The sequence below is a fragment of the Martes martes genome (genome assembly GCF_963455335.1).
Source record: "Martes martes genome assembly, chromosome: 9".
NCBI lineage: Eukaryota > Metazoa > Chordata > Mammalia > Carnivora > Mustelidae > Martes > Martes martes.
Window position 1 is genome coordinate 24,358,766 of NC_137896.1, and position 13,184 is coordinate 24,371,949.

Below are 13,184 nucleotides of genomic sequence, written 5' to 3' on the forward strand. Positions count from 1 at the left end.
ATTGGTTTGAGCTGTGGCAGTCATCTTATGGTCATGAGGGGAAGGCCAAGAGACTGGCAGAGAGGCCTACCCTGAATTCAATGTCATTGAGTCGCTGAACCAATCCTAAAATTGCCTACCTTTAGATTGCTTTTTTAAATAGCATTTTATATTTTATTCTATTTTTAAAAAAATTTTTATAGGCTCCAGGCCCAGCGTGGGGCTCATGACCCTGAGATCAAGAGACATGCTCTACCAACTGAGCCAGTCAGGCACCTCTAATAAATATAGCAAGAATGATCAAAATATTTTATTACCAATCAGACTTAGTGGCTGGGTAATGCATGCCATAGAATACTATGATTGATTTATGATGTCTTCCATGAGCAAGGGATAAAGAAGTGCATATGTTTACCATCCCAGTCCTGCCTAAGGCCAGTCCCATACCTGGTACATGGTAGGTACTCGGGAAAACCGACTTGTTTCTAAATCTGTACTCCTATCAGGCTCGTCTCAGATCAAACTTGTCATCATATTGCCTTTCACCTCCAGCTGCCATTGTTAGTGAGATCTTCCTTTTCTAAAAAGGCACGGGTCCAGGCCCCAGTCAAGACTGTTTTGGTTTCAAATATCATAACTCCTGTTGGGATGTCAGTTCGACTTTCTAGTATATGTGCTGCCGAAGCGAGCACGGCAGTTCGACTTTCTAAAGGACGAGTATCAGAAACTGGAGCTTTAGCAGGTGATCGACAGCACCTTCCCTCTAGCTCTCAACATGTATCTCCACTAATTCTCTCTACAAACCAGCTTCCTCCTCTTCTCTGTCCCCACTGCAGAAGGTGGTTGCCCCCGTAGCATTCGTGTTTGTTCAAGACACCAGTCTGGAATCTCTCCCAGTCTCATGTTCGGGAGCCTACTGTGGGTCAGGAGCTCATCTTGGTCCAGCTAGCATAGCCGGAAGGGCAGGATCACATAGCAGAACATGAATTCATGGGTCAGTTGGGCAGAGAAGTAGATCTAGGCTGTTATTCTAGAACTTCATTGTGGTCACCACTGGCTCCAAGTGCCTAACTGAATTTAATTTTAAAGTAATTAAGATTAAATAAAAATAAAAATTCAGGGGCACCTGGGTGGCTCAGTGGGTTAAGCCTCTGCGTTCGGCTCTGGTCATGATCTCAGGGTCCTAGGGATGGAGCCCCTCATCGGGCTTTGTGCTCATCAGGGAGCCTGCTCCCCCCCCCAACTCCTCCCACCTGCCTCTCTGCTTACTTGTGATCTCTGTCTGTTGAATAAATAAATCTTTAAAATAAAATAAAATAAAAATTCAGTTCCTCATTTATACTAGCTACATTTCAAGTGCTCAAAAGCCACATGTGGCTAGTGGCTACTGCACTAAGTGCAGAAAACTCTGTTGGACAGTGCTGTTCTAAAAGGTGTCCTGCTATACTTACTCAATGATGTTTGGTCAGAGCTAAAAGCGTCTATATCGGTTAGGGTACAAGAGCGTCTATGCTATCGTAATAGGAGATCCATAAAATACTGTGGCTTAAATATAATAGAAGTCCTGGGGCACCTGGGTGGCTCAGTCAGTTGAACATCTGACTCTTAGTTTTGGCTCAGGTCATGACCTCAGGGTCCTGGGATCTAAGCCTGCATAGGGCTCTGCACTCAGAGCAGAGTCTGCTTGTTCCTCTCCCTTCTCCTCTGCTCCTCCCCTACTTGTGTGCTCTCCCTCTCTCTCTCTCTCTATTATATCTTTTATAAATATATATAATAGAAATCCTTGCTTTCTTAGGAAACAGACCATGTCTGACGTGGCATCTCCAAAGTGTCAGCATCCATTTATTTCTGTTTTGTTGGTCAGCCTTCCTTAGACTGTGGCTCATGATCTCATGGTCAAGATGGCGCTTAACCAGTCTGTGTTCCAGCCAGCTCAACCCTGTCAGGGGAAAAGAGGAGGAAAGGAAGGGCATGCCTCTTTAATACGCAGACCTTGGCAGCGGCACACATCCCTTCTGCTCTCATCCTATTGGCCAGACTTGGTCACATAAGCACTCATAGCTATAAGGGAGCCTGGAAAAGGGTCTCAAGCTGGAAGGCTATCTCTATCTTGGAGGACAATTGGCAGCTGGTCCCGTAGGACTATGTCATTCCATGCCTCCTCCTTGCAGATGAGAAGGCTGAAGAAATAGAGGCAAACAATGGGTCAGTGGAAGAGCAGTCCCACCTCATGACTCCTGTCTCAGTGCTCTTTCATCGCCTTGTGGTGGCTGTTGTCGAGTCCCTTTAAGCGGCCATCCCAAAGGTCCAAACACTTCTACTTAGTCATGTGACCACACCTAGCTGCAAAGGAGGCTGGGAAGTGTGGTTTTTCTTCCAGGCGGCATGGGCGTGGTTCTGTAAGCCAAGGGAAACAGGAGAGCGTGGATGTTGGCATCCAGTATTTTCTACCACGCTGCCCTGTCAGAGACTTTAACCTAGAGGAGGATAGTGATATGGGACATAAATTAAACTCTTATGAATTAGTGACAGCTGTGATGTGTGCTGCATGGGAGCCCATGTCACGACAGTAACTGCTGACCTGTCCTCTGACCAGTCAAGTACATGAAGGAGGTCTCACCATATTTTAAGAACTCTGCCAGCGGGACCTCGGTTGGCTGGGACTCGCCTCCTGCTTCACCTCTTCAGCGACAGCCATCTTCCCCTGGCCCCTCACCCCGGGACCTCAGTGATGCCAAACGCGTGTCCTTGAAGATGGCATATGTCTCGAGGAGGTGCACCCCCAGTGACCCAGAGCCCAGGTAAGTCTGGGGTTGGGGGGCAATACAGGCAGATATGAGTGGTGGGGCCGAAGGAAAGATGGCTGTGTGTTGCAAGTGACCAGCACAATGCCTGAACATAATAGGGCTTAAGAAATGTTTGTTTGTTGAATGGGTGTAAGAGTGAAGAGGATGATGGTACGCTTGGGTCTCTCTTTTTCCTCTGAACAGCTCACATCTGAGAAGGAGCTTGGACCGTAGAAGAGCCCTGGGGTCCAGTCCTGGTTCTCCTTGAACTAGTCCCTTTTCCTCACTGACCTTTAGATTCCCCGCTGGAAAATAAAGTTTCCAGACTCAGTGATCCCCTCAAGTCTCTTCTAACTCTGCTGAGGTTCGTAGATGTCCAGCAACATTCGTGTCAGAGCAGTGGAAAGTTACTGTCCTTCACATATGGGCAGCCCTTACCAGTTCACTGATGGTAAGATTGATAAGAGCCAACATTATTGAGTGTTTACCATGCACAATTTAATTTAACTTTCACAGCACCCCTACGAGCAAAGGTCCATTATTTCAGCCCCATTTTTAGATGAGGACAGAGAGAGGCAGTAACCTGCCCAAGATCACACCCAGGAAGGGATGGAACTTGCCTCATTCGCAGTAGCCCTCTCTGCTTTAGAAACTGCAGGTGCCTGAGGGATGGTGGCGATTGACTGGAGAATATGTTGACCAAGTGGGGTATGCAGGATTGGGGGTGGTGTTTACATAGCGTGAGCATAAAAGGCTTGTGCTGTGGGTCCTAGTTACAGCTGAGGTTCCATGCCGGCTGACACCCAACGTTGGCCTGGAGGTTCAGCGTCCAGATGGCCTAGCCCTACCCGCTATCCCAGCTCCAGCCTGCCCCCACGAGGCAAGAGCTGGTGATTCACAGGTCACTTAAGGTTTTCCATCAAAGGGGCCTTTTGTGTTGGATGAAGGCGAGGTGGTATTAGTCTTTCCCGAGACTTACCGAACATTAGGTAAATTGTGGTTCCCAGCCTGATCCCAGACATCACCCGAAGTATGTGTGTTTACGTGTTTTCTGTTTGTTCACGTGGAGTGGACATGTAAATGCAAGCGTTTGTGTGCATATATGAGCGTTTGCATGGGTGTGGGTGTAGATTTGTGCCTATGTGTTTGTATATGTTTATGTTAATATCTACATGTGTGTATGTGTGTACGCGCGTGCTTGACCATGGGCACGTGTGTAACACAGATAACTTGGATATACCTGTGGTTCCTTATCAGCGCTAAATATCCCAGTCAAAGGAATACGATCTGATAACGAAACTGTAATGAAAAATATTTCACACTTTTACCAAGTGTTAGGATCACACTGGGCTGCTAGTATCAGGAAGTCCAGTAAGCAATGGCTAAAATAAAGGGCGGGTTTACTTTTCCACATGTTTGAGAAACGGTTCAAGATCAGCTAATTAGGCTTTTATCGCTCCTCAAGAATGCCCTTCATGAATCAAGCTTCTAGCTTCTTCCTCTGCCATTTTCATTGTGTATTTTCTTCTTGGAGGTGGGGAGTGGTGGTTGTGCCTTGAAGCCTGTGTCCGTACTCCAGGCAGGAAGAAGGCAAAAGGCAAAGGAGCTTTTCTCCTGGCATTTTGTTCCTTTGCCGCATAACAAACCATCCTAAAATATAGTGTCTTGAAAGATAACAGTTCATTATTTCTTATAAATCTATAATCCGAGCTGGCTCGGCTGGCCAGTTCTGCTTTTTGTGGCGTCTGCGGGGGCTGGAAGTACAAGATGGCTGCTTCGCCCCCATGGCTGCTGCCTCAGCTAGAATAGTTGGAGCAGCCAGGGGCTGGCGAAGCAGTCCTCTTCCGTTAAGGCCTTTCTATGTGCCTTGTTTGTTCTCCCTCTCGGGCTAGTTGGTCGCAGGGTACTTGGACTTCGTGGTGGCTTGGGAATGCCAGAATGTCACTTGTATCACATTTTATTTGTCAAACCAAATTACAAGGTCAAGGAGAAGAGAAAGAAACTTCACCTCTTGTTGAGAAACGTGGACTGTGTGGACAGGGAGGGATGGATTTGGTGGAAGCCATCTTTGGGGAGTATCCACCCCATCTAGGGAAGCTTTCCCTTCAGTTGGGAGAGGACGTCCTCGCCAGAGACTTCTGTCTATGTCTCGTGGTTGGACCTGGTGGCCAGCCCTAGCTGCAAGGGAGGTGGGAATTCAGGTGCTTCGCTTCCTAGTTCTGCAGTAGAGGGAGGCAAAGGAGAAGGGGGTTGGAATGGGTATCGTGTGAACCATTCTCCAGGTTCTGTCTCACTTCATCTGTGACAGAAAGGGCAAAGAGGAGCGAATCTTTCTCGGTTCAAACATAACATTTTAAAATCCTTTCCCTGTCACTGCTCCTCTCGGTACCTCCCGGAAACCCTTCCCCCACAATTGTCCACATGGCTTTTTTTCTCCCTCCCTTCTCCGTTCTCCACTCCTCCAGCTCTTTTTATGCAGACTGACTTGGCCTCTCAGTTTCCACGCTCTCCCCCTACCCCCGCCCCCGTTAGTTTATTACTTGCATCCTGTGCCACAAGGGAGGAGCCGGGAGCTGGCTCAGAGGGAGAATCCTTCTCCTTAGAAACCAGGAGAAAAAAAGTAAGATCATGAATCCTCATGCAGTGATTTTGGCTCCTATCACACATGTTTGCATATGTGTTTAATTTGTATGTATATGCCTGTGTGTGTATGTGTCATAGTCTCTTGTCCCTAGGCCCTACGAAGCCCACTTGTGGCTGGAGCCCCCGCAGGGAGTGTCACTCCCCACCATCTCTCGGGTACCCTGCGGTTTCTCCTGGTTTTGCGGAGAATGGGGTTTGGGGCCAGGTATCAAGGTTGGGCAGCTGCAGCCCAACAGGCTGGTCCTCCCCTCCCCTCTGTTTGTGCCTGCAGGTATCTGGAGATCTGTTCAGCAGATGGCCAAGACACCCTCTTCCTGAGGGCCAAGGACGAGGCTAGTGCAAAGTCGTGGGCAGCTGCTATCCAGGCCCAGGTCAACACTCTGATGCCTTGGGTCAAGGACGAGCTGCAGGCGCTGCTGGCGGCCACCAGCACAGCTGGGAGCCAGGACATCAAGCATATCGGCTGGCTGACTGAGCAGGTGCCTGCTGGGCCAGGCCTCAGTCCCCCACCTTTACCCCTCCCCCGGAGCTAACCACATTCCTGGGCACCATCCCACTCCATCCTGGCCCTCTGACCGCTCCCCTCCCTGCCCCTCCTCACTGTTGCCTTGCCCCCTGCAGCTGCCCAGTGGGGGCACAGCACCCATCCTGGCCTTGCTGACGGAGAAGGAGCTGCTTCTCTACTGCCATCTACCCCAGACCCGTGAGGCTCTGAGCCAGCCAGCCCGTACGGCCCCCCTCATTGCCACCAGGTATCCATGGGCAGGCAGGGGTGCCTGTCTCACCCAGAGGTTGGGTGGGGGTGATGCTCTCCATGGGCCTAAGAGCTGGGGGATTCCAGCCTCATTCTGCCCTGGGTTATTTGCCAGGTGACTTGAAGCAAGTCTCTATGTTGTCTGGGCCTTAGTTTCTTTATCTGTAAAATGGGGGCTTGCAAGAGAAGGATGCGAGGTCCCACTAATCACTCACTGATTGACACCTACTCTGCCCCAATCTGTGCAGCATGGTTCAGGGGACAGGGAGCTGATCCCAACAGTCTGCCCTGAGGGAGTACCCAGTCTGGTGGGGGAGGCTGCTCTAGGAACAGCCTCCATAGCACAGAGTTTAGGAACCCCTTCACTCTGCCTGGTCTGATGGGCAAGGCTTTAGCAGGAGGTACTATTGAGCTGGGCTTTGTCAGACAAGTAGAAGTTTGCTATTTCAGAAAGAGTGGAAGAGCATCTTACACAGAGAGAACAACATGGTCAAAGTTACAGAAGTATTAAGGGCTACAGGGTGTTCATGGAGCTCCAAGTGTGCTGTAAGCGGGATGTAGACTCTATACAGGAAATGGAGAGAAACGAGGCAGGGAGCTGGCAGGGTCTGATCTTGTGGAAACTCTCTTGCCTGGTTAAGGAATGCAAGTAGCTTTATCTTAAGAGTTGTGGCCCAGTGGAAGGGTTTTAGCCTGGGAGTGAGGTGAGGTGTTTGTGTGTGTGTGTGTGTGTGTGTGTGTGTGTGTGTGTGTGTGTATGTTCAATTAAAAAAATATTTTTAAGCTTTTTTAAAAAATATTTTATTTATTTGACAGAGAGAAATCACAACGAGGCAGAGAGGCAGGCAGAGAGAGAGGAGGAAGCAGGCTCCCAGCGGAACAGAGAGCCCCATGCGGGGCTCGATCCCAGGACCCTGGGATCATGACCTGAGCCGAAGGCAGAGGCTTTAACCCACTGAGTCACCCAGGCACCCCTATTTTTAAGCTTTTTAAAAAAAGATTTATTTTAATTTTTAAAGATTTTATTTATTTATGAGAGAGACAGAGAATGCAAGAGAGAGCAGGAGGAGGAGAGGGGCAGAGGGAGAGGGAGAAGCAGACCACCTCCCCCTTCCCCCCTGCCAGGTATCTGATACCCCGATGAGCAAGGAGCCCCATGCAGAGGCTCTATTCCTGAGATCATGACCTGAGCAGAAGGCAGACACTCAGCTGACTGAGCCACCATGGTCCCCCTTTATTTATTTATTTTAGAGAGACAATAAGAGCAATCGGTGGGGGTGTTGTGCAAAAGGAGAGGGAGAAGGAGAGAGAGAATCCGAAGCAGACTCCCTGTTGAATGCGGAACCTGAAGCGGGGTTTGATCTCACAACCCTGAGATCATGACCTGAGCCGGAATCAAGAGTCTGGTGCTTACCCGACTGAGCCACCCAGGTGCCCTGACTTGGGTTGAGTTTTAGAAGAATTCCTGTGGCTGCCACATGGGAAATGCATTGGAGGGGGCAGGATGGAAACTGGGAGGCTGGTGCAGTCATGCAGGAGAGATGGTGGAGGTGGGTGGAGGCAGCAGATGGAGAAGAAAGGCCGCATTTGCATTGGAAAACACATGGGTGGTAAAATTAACTGGGTTTAGTGCTTGCCAGATGGGGAGGGTGAGGGAGGTGTCCAAGATGAATGGATGAATGGGAGGTTTGGAGCTTGTGTCTGGATGAGCAGTGGGACTAGGGGTGGGAGTGCAAAAGGGGGAGGCTGGAGCAAGTTGCTGAGTTGAGTGGGGGACGGATAGGGAGTTTGGATGGGAATCTTGGGGAGTTGTGGGTATATAGTTCCAGGCTCGAAAATGGGAAACTGGGTGTCAGCAGCAGCTCTAGTGGGTAGCTGAAGTTATGAGAGAGTGTGTGGAGTGAGGAGCAAAGAGGGCTAGGGGCCAGAACTCTGCGTCTGTTGCCCAGAGAGGGGGAGTGAGTTACCCTAGGTAAACACAGCAAGTGGGAATCAAACCAAGTGCCTGGGCCATTGCTGCTCATATCTCTTCCCCTGGATGGGGCTCCAGCCCATGGGTCAGGAGCCAGATGTCTACCAGGAATAAGCAGGTCATGGATTGCCAAACTAATCAAGGGACTCATTAATTCAGGTCACAAATGTTTATTGAACACCTACTACATGCCAGGCATTGCTTTAATTGCTGAGAAGAGAGTGGTGAACCAGTTAGACAAAAATTTGTATCCTAGATGATATTCTAGCGAAAAAGACAATCGAAAACCAAGTGGAGCAAATAAAGAATAAGTATAATTTCTGGTTCTGATGATGAAAAGTAAGGCTAGTGAGTGCCAGGGGTGCTATTTTATTTTATTTTATTTTTTTTAAAGATTTTACTTATTCATATGACAGACAGAGATCACAAGTAGGCAGAGAGAGAGGAAGGGAAGCAGGCTCCCCGCTAAGCAGAGAGCCCGATGCGGGGCTCGATCCCAGGACCCTGAGATCATGATCTGAGCCGAAGGCAGAGGCTTTAACGCACTGAGCCACCCAGGCACCACCAGGGGTGCTATTTTAGACAGGGAGGTCGGGGAAGGCTTCTCAGTGATGACATTTGAGCAAAGATCTGAAGGGAGTGAGGGAGGAAGCCATGCAGGTCATCAGGGAAGAGTGCCCTTGACAGAGGGAACAGCCTGTGCAGATGTGCTGAGGCAAGAATGTGCTCTGCGTGTTTGAAGACACTAGCATGGGCGGAGTTGAGGGAGCAAGGGAAGGGTGGTAAGAGGTGGGCCCCGTGAGTCTGCAGGGCGCAGCTGGAAGCCCTGTTCACTGATGAGGTGGTGAAGGAGTCACAGGGGCCCTTCCCCAGGTCACCACCCCCATGGCCTATTTCCCCATTGTCTGAGATATCACACTTCGCCCCCCCCACCGACTCCCCCCGTCACCCCTAGGCTGGTGCACTCAGGTCCCTCCAAGGGTTCGGTGCCCTACGATACAGAGCTCTCTTTCGCCCTGCGCACGGGCACACGTCATGGTGTGGACACTCACCTGTTCAGCGTGGAGTCGCCGCAGGAGCTGGCCGCCTGGACCCGCCAGCTGGTGGATGGCTGTCACCGGGCTGCTGAGGGTGTGCAAGAGGTGTCTACAGGTGGGCTGGGCGGATCTGGGAGTGCCTCTCTGGTGATGAGCCTCTCACCCCCAGAAGCATTCATACTTCCTTCTGTAGGGAGGGGGATATGAAGTGGGCTTTGGGGTCCCTAGGAGCTCTCTCTTTTGGATGTGCAGGTGCCCCAGTGGGTAGTAAGACTCTTTGCCCTGGGTTTTCTTGCCCCAGCTTTGTGATTCCCCTGGGGTACAGTTGCCAGATAAACCATAGGACACCAACTTAAATGTGAATTTCAGATAAACAACAAATACTTTCTTAGTGTAAATATGTCCAAATTATCCATTGCTTATCCGAAATTCACATTTAACTGGGCAATTCTACGAGTCTCTAAGGTCTCCAAGGGCCATGCTTGGTGGGTCTCCTGATAACCTTTATAGGGAGAGAGGGAGGGGGCCTTCCGAACATGGCAGAGTTTAAGCTTCCCTTTCTACTTCTGGTGTTGATGGACGTGGGACCTGAAGTGGGGTAGAGTTTCTCCGAGAGCCTGTTTTTCTGTATTTGAGGATGGGGGCAACTCCATGCGGGGTGAATGTACAGATGGCCTACCAGACAGTGAGCTCCCCGTCCCGAGTGGTACTCAAGCCCCATTTGTGGCATTGCTAGCGAGGGTCGGCTGCGGGGCTCATGGTCTCTGAGGGGCCAGCTGTGCCTGTGCCCACGTGCCCCCTCCCCCCCAGCCTGCACGTGGAATGGCCGGCCCTGCAGCCTTTCTGTGCACATCGACAAGGGCTTCACACTGTGGGCGGCGGAGCCCGGTGCGGCCCGAGCCGTGCTGCTTCGACAGCCCTTTGAGAAGCTGCAGATGTCCTCGGATGACGGTGCCAGCCTCCTCTTCCTGGACTTCGGGGGTGCTGAAGGAGAGATTGTGAGTGGAGGGGGCGGGAGGCTGTGTTGTCCCAGCAGCCAGGCTGGGTGGGGCTCCTGACCCTTCTTTCCATCCACCCTGCAGCAGCTGGACCTGCACTCGTGCCCCAAAACCATGGTCTTCATCATCCACTCTTTCCTCTCGGCCAAAGTCACCCGCCTGGGGCTTTTGGCCTAGAGGCCACTGGAAGCACTCGCCCTGAAGAGAGGGTGTCTGCCACCTGGCCTGACCTGGCCCTCCGCTGACTGCCTGCTCACAACTGGGCTGAGGGAAGGGAGTGGAAAGGAATAAGAGATTGGAGCCCCAGCCTCTAAGGGAGTCTGGGATGGTCTTAGGACTGGGACCCGGACTCAGGACACAGTGGATCCTGCCTGTGATGGGGTAACCTCCCAGCTGCCCCACCATTCCCCCACCAGTGCCTTTTGCAGAGAGATATTTTGTGTACACAAAAGCCATTCCGAGCCTGGGACGTGCCCCTGTGGGGATCCTGACCCCAGACAACAACTGCCGGGCCTCCTAGAGGCCCCTAAGCCATCCTCAGAGGCCTCCTCTGAAGCTGGAGTTCCCTGGGGTCCATGGCAAGAGAAAGAGGAGGAACCTTTCTGTTCATTTCTCCCCTCAGCTCCACCACCTGGGGCGTCAGTTTTTCTCTTCATCCTCTCTCCTCCTTCCTCTTGGATAAATAAAGAGCCTGTGAGCACATAGGCAGCCTGGCCTAGTGTTTGTGGTTTGTGCCTTGGCCTCTGGACTCTTTGGTGGCCACCGTAGTCCCAAGATGGACCAGACCCAGGACTGGGGCTCTTTTCCTGGAGAAGAGCAGACTTTTAACCATAGGGCCATAAAGAAAGTGTATTTGTTATCTATTATTGTGTGACAAATTACCCCCAAATCTAACAGCTTGAAGTTTATTATTTTCCAGGTTCTGTGGGTCAGGAATATGTGAGAGGCTAAGCTTGGATGTTGTTGACTCAGGGTCTTTTTAATGAGGTTGCAGTCAAGGTATTGGCTGGGGCTGTCCTCATCTGAAAGCTTGACTGGGGCTAGAGGATCTATTCCCAAGATTGCTCACTCATTTGGCTGCTGGCAGGAAGCCCTAGTTCTTTACCCCATGGGCCTAACCGAGGGCTGCTCAAGTACGCTTGTGACAAGGCAGCTGGCTTCTCCCAGAGGGAGTGACACAGAAGATAGAGCCAAGAGGAGTTGACAATGCCTCTTATGACGGAGACTTGGATATCTCATACTGTCAGTTCTGCTTTATTCTAGTCATTAGAAGGGAGTCACTAAGCCCAGATGACACTCAAGGGGAGGGAAATTAGGCTCCATTTATTGAAGAAAGGAATGTCAGAGAATCTGTGGACCTATTTAAAAACCATCATAGAGGGGCGCCTGGGTGGCTCAGATGGTTAAGTGTTTGCCTTTGGCTCAGGTCATGATCCCAGGGTCCTGGGATTGAGCCCCACATCAGCGGGGAGCCTGCTTCTCCCTCTCCCTCTGCTGCTGCTCCCCCTGTTTATGCTCTCTCTTTCCCTGTCAAATAAATATATAAAATCTTAAAAAAAAAAACCCAAAAACACATCATAGAGAGCCTCAGGCTCCTTTCCTGTGGGGGAGAGGACACTTGGAACATGCTTTGTGGAATGTTCTTTAGAAGCTGTAATGTGCTGGCTGGATGTGAGTATGCCACGTTTATAACTCTCTACTTGCTTGTGCTGTCCGGAAGATTAGTGACAGTAATGAGAGCTTATGATTGGAGAGTGCTTGCTCTCCGCCAGGCACTTTGCATACATTTCTTCATTGGATCTTCACCACACACCTATGATCTCCATTTCAAAGATGCAGAAACTGTGGCTCAGAGAGGGAAAGTGACTTGCTCAGAGTCACACAGCTCTGAGGCATCTAAGCTTGGATTCAAACCAGGTCTTTCTCGCTTCAGAGCCATGTGCACCTTGGAGACATTCTGGCCCTGCACTATCCATTAGAAATATAATGTGAGTCACATGTGTAATTCAACATTTTCTAGTAGCCACATTTTAAAATATAAAAAGGTGAAAATTATTTTTTTGTTTTTATTTTATCTTTAAAAAGATTTTATTTATTTATTTGACAGAAAGAGAGAGCACAATCAGGGGGAGAGGAAGTGGGAGAGAGAGAAGCAGGCTCCCTGCTGACTGAGCAGGATGCCCTTTGTGATGTGATGCGGGGCTCCGTCCCAGGAGCCTGGGATCATGACCTGAGCCAGAGGCAGATGCTTAACCAATTGAACCACCCAGGTCCCCTTATTTTTTTTTTTTAATTTTTTATTTATTTTATTTTTTTTTAATATTTTATTTATATATTTGAGAGACAGAGAGAGGGATAGTGAGAGAGAGTGCAAGTGGTGGGGGAAGAGGGAGAAGCAGACTCCCCACAGAGCAGGGAGCCAGATGCAGGGCTTGATCCCAGGACCCCAGGATCATGACCTGAGCCCAAGGCAGTTGCTTAAATGACTGAGCCATCCAGGCGCCCTGAGAATAACTTTAATAATATGTTTTATTTAACTCAATGTGTCAAAAATATCACTTCACATATATAAAAATCTATTGAGATGTTTTACTTTTTCTGGGTACTAATTCTTTGAAATCTGGTGTGTATTTTATATCTATAGCACATCTCTAAGTGCCAAATTTTCATTGGAAATTCTTTTTTTTAAAAAGATTTTATTTATTTATTTTTAGAGAGTGAGAGCATAGGCAGAAGGAGGAACAGAGAGGGAGGAAGGTGCAGGGGAAAGAATCTCAGACCCCAAGCCGAGCGCAGAGCCCTAAGTGGGGCTGGATCTCATGACCCTGAGATCATGACCTGAGCCGAAACCAAGAGTGAGACGCTTAACCCACTGAGCCACCCAGGCATCCCAACTGGAAATTCTTGATTTATATTTATATTTCATAAAATTTATAGTTGAAGAAAAGTAGATTCACATGCCCAAGTTAGTCCAAATGCACTAAAATTTTCCAATAATTAAATTGAGCATCAGTT

At 49.7% G+C, this 13,184-nt stretch overlaps 1 protein-coding gene across 5 annotated transcripts in view; it reads left to right on the forward strand.

The window, feature by feature from the left end:
- SNTA1 (syntrophin alpha 1) overlaps nt 1-10,888 on the forward strand; it is a gene marked incomplete at its 5' end in the record, with an annotated part of 28,114 nt that extends 17,226 nt beyond the window's left edge. For 2 of the 5 annotated variants that reach the window (XM_080814399.1, XM_080814397.1), the window contains 6 exons: nt 2,576-2,780; nt 5,680-5,887; nt 6,030-6,160; nt 9,090-9,286; nt 9,982-10,169; nt 10,254-10,888. In XM_080814399.1, coding sequence (XP_080670525.1) covers nt 2,576-2,780; nt 5,680-5,887; nt 6,030-6,160; nt 9,090-9,286; nt 9,982-10,169; nt 10,254-10,346 — 1,022 coding nt within the window. In that variant the 3' untranslated portion in view covers nt 10,347-10,888. Of the gene's footprint in view, nt 1-2,575; nt 2,781-5,679; nt 5,888-6,029; nt 6,161-9,089; nt 9,319-9,981; nt 10,170-10,253 lie in introns of all 5 variants that reach the window. The other 3 variants (XM_080814398.1, XM_080814400.1, XM_080814401.1) reach the window with 3 other exon arrangements.
- Nucleotides 10,889-13,184: the final 2,296 nt, after the last annotated feature.